Below are 7530 nucleotides of genomic sequence, written 5' to 3'. Positions count from 1 at the left end.
TTGAACACGTTTCTAGTCTTTGCACTTTGGATTTCCACTGCACCATGAGGAAAAATATTAGTTATAACAAACGAACCAACCCATCGAGAACGAAGCTTACCTGGAAATAACTTAAGGCAAGAATTAAATAGAAGAACTTTATGTCCAATGGCAAAGCTTTTCCTTGATATCATCTTGTCATGAAATGCCTTTGATTTCTCTTGTATATTCGACTAGACTCGTATGCATCATTCCGGATTTCATCTAACTCATTCAATTGAAGCTTCATCTGCTGTCCAGCAACATTCATGTCCATGTTGTAGGCTTTGATCGCTTAATAAGCTTTGTGTTCTAATTCTACTGGAAGATGACATGGTTTCCCATAAACTAACCGAAATGGAGACATTCCAATAGGAGTCTTATGAGCAGTCATATGGGGCATCGTTCAAACGCATGCTCCAATCCTTCCTACTAGGACTCACAGTTTTCTCCAAAATTTGCTTCACCTCGCGGTTTGATACTTCTGCTTGACCATTAGTTTGCGGATGATAAGGTGTAGACACCTTATGTGTGACATTGTACTTCCTAAGCAACGCTTCAAATGTTCTATTGCAAAAGTGACTCCCTCCATCGCTAATGATTGCTCTAGGTGTCCCAAATCTTACAAAGATGTTAGTCTTAATAAAATCTGAAACAACTTTTGAATCATTAGTTTTGGTGGCTTTTGCTTCCACCCATTTAGAAACATAATCCACAGCCAATAAAATGTAAAGAAAACCATTTGAAGATGGAAAAGGTCCCATGAAATCAATGCCCCACACATCAAAGATCTCAACAATCAAAATAGGGGTTTGTGGCATTTGATTTCTTGGGCCCAAGTTACCTGTTCGTTAACAACGATCACATGTTACACAAAACTCGTACGCATCCTTAAACAAACTAGGCCAATAAAAACCACTCTCTAACACTTTAAGGGCTGTCCTCTTTGCTCCTAAATGGCCTCCACATGCATAAGAACGACAAAAAGTTAGAATATATTTAAACTCAGATTCAGGGACGCACCTTCTAATCAATTGATCAGGGCAATATTTCCACAAATAAGGATCATCCCACTCGTAGTATTTGGCGGTTTTGACAAGCTTATCTTTCTGAGCACGTGTAAAATCATCCGGAATCTTTTTGGTGACCTTGTAATTGATAATATTTGCATACCAAGGGTCAGTAACATTTAATGAAAACAATTGCTCATTCAGAAAACTTTCACGTAAAGGGATGAGATCTTCCTCTGAGTTTGAGTGCACAAGTCTGCTAAGATGATCTGCTACAACATTCTCACTCCCTTTCTTATCCTTGATTTCCAAGTCAAACTCTTGAAGCAGAAGTATCCATCAAATGAGTCGCGGTTTTGCATCTTTTTTTGTGAGTAAATACTTCAAAGCTGCATGGTCAGAAAACACAATAACTTTAGTTCCAATCAGATAAGATCTAAATTTTTCTAAAGTAAATACAACTGTGCATCATTGAGTGTTTGTGATGCATAATAGATGACATGTGGCACTTTGTTGACACACTGTCCTAGAACTGCACCGAGAACATAGTATGAAGCATCGCACATTAACTCAAAAGGTAAACTCCAATCTGGTGGCATGATCACAGGAGCCGTGGATAACAACTCCTTAAGTTTGTTGAATGCTACCACACATTCTTCATTCATATCAAATGTTACATCCTTTTGAAGCAAACAACACAAGGGTCTAGAAATCATTGAGAAGTCCTTCATAAACCTACGATAGAAACCTGCATGTCCAAGAAAAGAACGAACCTCCTTGACAGCAGTAGGGAGATGTAAAGAACTAACAAGTTCTACTTTAGATTTATCAACTTCAATTTCATTTTCATATATGATATGCCCTAGAACTAATCCATGCGAAACCATGAAATGACATTTTTCCCAATTTAAGACCAAATTCGTTTCTTGACGTTTTAAAACTAGGGACAGATTATGTAGACATATATCAAAAGAATCATCATAAACTGAAAAATCATCCATGAACACTTCAATTATTTTCTCAATCATATCAGAAAAGATACTTACCATACACCTTTGAAATGTGGCGGGGGTGTTGCAAAGTCCAAACGGCATCATCCAGTATGCAAATGTGCCAAATGGACATGTGAAAGTCGTCTTTTCTTGATCCTCCGGAGCAACTGCAATCTGATTATATCCAGAATATCCATCAAGAAAGCAATAATGAGAATGACTAACTAACCTTTCTAACATTTGATCAATGAATGGAACTGGAAAGTGATCCTTGCGTGTGGTGCTGTTTATCTTCTGATAGTCTGTACAGACTCTCCAACTATTTTGCACTCGTGTAGGCACTAGCTCACTATCTTCATTCTTAACAACTGTGACTCCGGATCGCTTCGGAACTACTTGAACAGGGCTCACCCACTTGCTGTCCGAGATAGGATATATGATGCCAACATCAAGAAGCTTGATAACCTCTTTCTTGACGACCTCCATTATGAGTGGGTTCAAATAGCGTTGAGCTTCCCTTGTAGGTTTTGCACCTTCCTCCAGCAGAATCCTATGCATACATGTAGCTAGATTTATATCTTTGATATCTGCAATGCTCCAAGCTATGGCAATTTTGTGATCCTTCAGTACTCGGATCAGTTTCTCCCCTTCTTCTGCTATGAGTTGTGACGATATGATGACCGGTAATGTTTCATCATTTCCCAAAAATGCATACTTCAAATGTTCAGGAATCGGTTTAAGTAGGGATCAATTGTAGTGAAAAATGTAAGTAGGGATCGTTCTGGTGTAGGGATCAATTATACGCACACAAATTAAACCCTCTTTTTATCAATTGTAGTGAAGAATGTAAGTAGGGATCGTTCTGGACCGGGGATTAGGAGGGATTGTTAATCACTTGGATTTGACTCAAAAACGTAAAAACACAATATAAAACACCAAACTAGACCCAAAGAATGCAAAACTAAAGTTTAAAACACTAAGACAAACCAAAAGACTCAAAACAGCAAGAAAACACTCAAAACTGCCTTAAAACTACTTTCTGAGCAGTTTTGAGCACTAGAGAAGAATTTGGACGAAAATAGTTATAACTTGACTCAAGATACTTTAAAAACACAAACTAAATTGATTTCTAACTAATTTGACACTCCAAGTAAAGGGGGATTTTGCTTTTGACGAATTTGAAAACAAAACTTAAAACTTTGTAAAACGAACAAATTTTAAAACGAATTTGGATTTAATGAATGGAATGAAGGCTAGCTAAGGGGTTCATCTCCACACATGCCATACTTGCACACAAAACGATTTCTAATTGCTTTTCAATAAACCATGAATTCTCAACGCCCCAGATTAACCGTGAATTGCACTAATTAACCCTCAGATTTTCCTAACGTTATTGAATTGGATGATTGCATACGACAACCCAAAGCATTCCCCACAAGTTCCCTACATGAATTGCATAATAGAGATACAAGCAAGAATCATTAAGTTCTTTGAAAACCATAAGCATTGACGAAGCACTTGTTACTATGAATTGCATGAAACTTATGCCAAGAATTTACTTAACGCAATTGAGATCATCAACTTTTACTACTTGTGAATATAAGTTTGTAACGATTAGGTGAAACTTCCTTATATCCTAGCATTAGATTTATGCATGATAATTAAGCGTGCACTCTCAACCAACACACACAAATCAGTTTAATTCAAATAGATAAGTGAATTGAAGTCACAACTTATGAAACGCAATTAGAGGTAATCAAATCATATAGCAAGCATGTTCATGGTTTCGAATCCCCCCTAGCCAAGGGGGGGTTTAGTTCCTCATACGTACAAGACAAAGAAAAGTAAATTTAACCATTGAAATTAAAGGAGAGGAAACACCTAAAAATTCCAGCAACTCGAACTTGAATTGCATCAACGTCCAAGCCCTCTTCTCCTCCTCTTTGTTGCGGCACAAGGTCTAAGGATAGGTTTTGGGTGATATTTGTATGGAGGAATGGATGTGTGATGGTAGGGTGGTGTTTAGGAGGGATGGGGAGTGCGGCAAGGTGGGAAAATATGGAGAATGGTGAAGGATGGCTGCGGCAAAGGGTTGGGAATTTATTTCTGGCGAATTTCTGAATGTGGAGGAGTGAATGATTCAATTGGTGCGGCAAGGGGGTCTATTTATAGTGCAAAATCCCTCTCAATTAGCAAGGAAAAGGACTAAGTATTTGAATATGACAAGGAAATCAAAACCCATCAGGAATAGGCCATCTAGAAGGTAGGAAACCCCAAAGGAAAAGGAATAGAGGCGCCAGATTTTTAGGGTTCTAGAAACAAAGTGTTTTGTGGCAGAAATTGGCACTTCTAGAAGGATTTGGGGCGCCACCTTTGTAGGAGATAAGATAAGGTTTCTAGAATCATGATTTAAGTGCCAGATTTGTAGGGAAAAAGAGATAAGGGTGCGGCACCTTCTTAGGGATAATGTTAAGGCTTCTAGAAAGCCTAAAAACTAAGGGGAGTTGGATAAAACCCACGGCAAAGATAGGATAGGGCATCTAAGGCTTCTAGAAACCCTCCAAGATAAGGTAAAGTGCATGGCATCCCTATAGGATTAGGATAAGGTGTCCTAAAGTGTTTAGGACTCCTCTTTGTGGCTGAAAACCTTGTGCATTAGGATTAGGAAAGCTAATCCTTCTTCATCTTGGAATTCTTCTTTGTTGCTGCAACTTAAGGCCATTGGGATTTAACTTTCCTACTTCAAGTAGGAAACCTTGTTTGAGTAGGAAACTTTGTTCTTCTAGGAAACCCATTTTAACTAGGAATCCTACTTCAACTAGGAAACCATCTTCCATTAGGGACTTTCCTACTTCAACTAGGAAACCTTGCTCAAGTAGGAATCATCATCTTCAAGTCTTCAATTTCGTCCATCCTCTTGGCTCCAAGCATATGATATCCATTCCAAGCTCTAATTTGCTCCAAAAGGCTCCAAAATGCATCCTTTTGCATACTTTGCCCTTAAATCCTGAAAATACATAAAACTAGCTTAAAAGACTACTTTACTAAGGAAAAACACTATAAATGCACAAGAACAAGCTAAACTAAGGTGCATAAATATGCCCCTATCACTTATAGCATTGAAGATTTTGAACTTGACGCTTTCTCCATCAATTTCCATGGTTAAAGTACCATCGTAGACATCAATCTTCGTACGTGCCATTCTAAGGAATGGTTTTCCCAATATAAGAGGAAGTGCAGTAGGCATAGGGTCATGTTCCATCTCAAGAACAAAAAAATGAGCGGGAAAAATAAGTTCATTCACTTGCACAAGTACACCATCCAATAGGCCTTTGGGATATCTATTTGAACGATCTGCCAATTGGATTACTACCTTTGTTTCCTTCAAGTCTCCAAGGTTTAGTGATTCATACACTGAATATGGCATCAAATTGATGGATGCCCCCAAATCACACAATGTTATCCCAAACTCTTTCCCTCCAATTACATATGGAATGGTAAAGCTACCGGCATCCTTCAACTTCGGTGGTAGCTTTCTCTGCAAAACAGTTGATACTTCTTCGCTTAATGCCACAGTTTCTTGATCATTGAATCTTCTCTTGTTCGTACAAAGCTCTTTAAAGGAATTTTGCATACTTGCGCACTTGTTTTATGGCATCTAAAAGAGGTAAGTTCACTTGAGCTGGTCCCAAGTGCTAATGCTTCTAGATGGAAGTGTGAGGAGCCATCTCCTTGCTTGATATTTCAAAGTGCAAGGAAATAAACGAAGCTTAATAGATTCGGCTGAAAATCCTCTCACTAAAATATTATTGCATCCTATTAAAAATTCTGTAATGTGCATGCTAGGATCGTCGGTAGGTAACCTATGAAATGTAGGTAGAATATTCAACATGTGATGCTTTATTTCGAATGTAGAACCTTCCTCAACTTCCGGATAACTAATGCAACTTGGTATGTTAGTGGCATATGCTGCCAATGAATCACCTAAAGGCTGTCCAGCCTCTGGAATAACAAAAGTCATTGTTTCTTTGTTGTGCAGATCCCTAGAAAATAAAGACTGCAGAAAAGTCCCCTGCAGGGAAGGAACCTACTGTAAATTTTGCTCTATGCGTCTCCTTCTTAAATACTGCTCAAGTTCTGGATCAAATGGAAACAATTTATGCCCTGCTGAACAGGTGCTAACAATGCACATATTGTTGTAATATGCACTGCATTGCTGCAATATGTAGAAAACAATAAAAACGAATTTCTTTTTTATAAATATTTTTTATATACATCAATAACTAAGTCAAAATCTGATTAGAACATATTATTTTAAATAATCTCCAGCAACTACACCAATTTCTTGATCGGTATTTTACCACACACGCAAAAGGGTAAAAAACTCCTATAATACTTACAAGAATGACAAGGATATTGTAGTATAAATGATTCTCGCAAGGTCGTTCTCCATAGGAATTATTAAATAATTCAAAGCAAACCAATTCTAATTAATTATTGTAATATGGAAATTTGAGATGATTGATTTTTATGATCTAATTTAATCAAACGAATTTAATTAATGGAAGTAGAAAAATCTGCAATATTAAAGATGAGGGAAAAAAGAAAAGAAAAATCAAGTTAAGAAAGCACTAGGGATCCACCGTCGCCTGAACAATCCTATATAGTTCTCCCAATTTCTTATGACCTATATATGCATATTTCGAAGGTTAGGTTTTCCTAATATATGCCTACTTGGACCCCCAATATAGAGTGTACATCAAACATGCAATCCGTTTATGGTATTCAGATCAAATCTTAACATGCGCAACTCATTAAGTTTTGTGAAACCTTTTGCCAAACCATGCAACCCTTAAGACATGGTATTCATCCTAAGTGAACTTGCACATATTAATCACAAGAAACCTTCGTCAATTTCAGGGACCGACCTCCGACCAAAATTACATCAAATTCCTTTTCTAAACATCCTAATGGTCGCGAATCATCAAGATACTTAGACAGTATAAATCAGTGATTAATAACTCGAAAACCTATATGCATATAATGATAAGCAAATTGAAAAGAAACTATACATTCTTGTTAAGGCTCGTGGCCTCACCCTAGCAAAAAGAGAATTAGTTATGCATATTCATAATAAAAATCACAAAGTTCTTTATTGAAATAATAAAAGATCGAAAACTCATTGAATGAAAAAGTCTGAAAATCTCTACACTTGGCCAATTTCCTCTGCCAAAGAACGCACGGAGAAGAAGTAGTTCATAATTAGGGTCGGCCAAACTTATTTAACCTAGTAAGAAAAGGTCTTCCAATCGAACTAGGAAACTAAATAACTAAAGTAAAATAGGAAACATATCCCTAAATTAAATGGTAAAACTCGCCTAAAATTTGCACAGCTACGTTTTAGGCCCCTAAACTGCTCCAAAATCGATCCAATTTAGATGGATTTAAAGTTTGGAATATTTTGAACACTTCTCCAGAATGCCACAAACCTATCAGAGGGTCATCTTGGG

The 7530-nt window shown here is 37.3% G+C and overlaps 1 protein-coding gene across 1 annotated transcript; it reads right to left on the bottom strand.

Annotated features, from left to right (window-relative positions):
* Positions 1-398: 398 nt before the first annotated feature.
* LOC148694317 (uncharacterized) lies at positions 399-5654 on the bottom strand. The gene is made up of 7 exons (XM_088700677.1): positions 5394-5654; positions 2250-2734; positions 2075-2187; positions 1551-1776; positions 1411-1417; positions 1042-1328; positions 399-639 (listed from the first exon to the last, which is right to left on the bottom strand). Exons 1-7 carry the CDS (start codon positions 5652-5654, stop codon positions 399-401), a joined length of 1620 nt encoding a protein of 539 aa, XP_088556803.1.
* Positions 5655-7530: the final 1876 nt, after the last annotated feature.

Source organism: Pyrus communis, chromosome 9, assembly GCF_041283825.1.
Source record: "Pyrus communis isolate YQ-2024b chromosome 9, ASM4128382v1, whole genome shotgun sequence".
NCBI lineage: Eukaryota > Viridiplantae > Streptophyta > Magnoliopsida > Rosales > Rosaceae > Pyrus > Pyrus communis.
The sequence above is the reverse complement of the archived record's forward strand: the minus strand, read 5'-3'. Positions and strand labels throughout refer to the sequence as shown.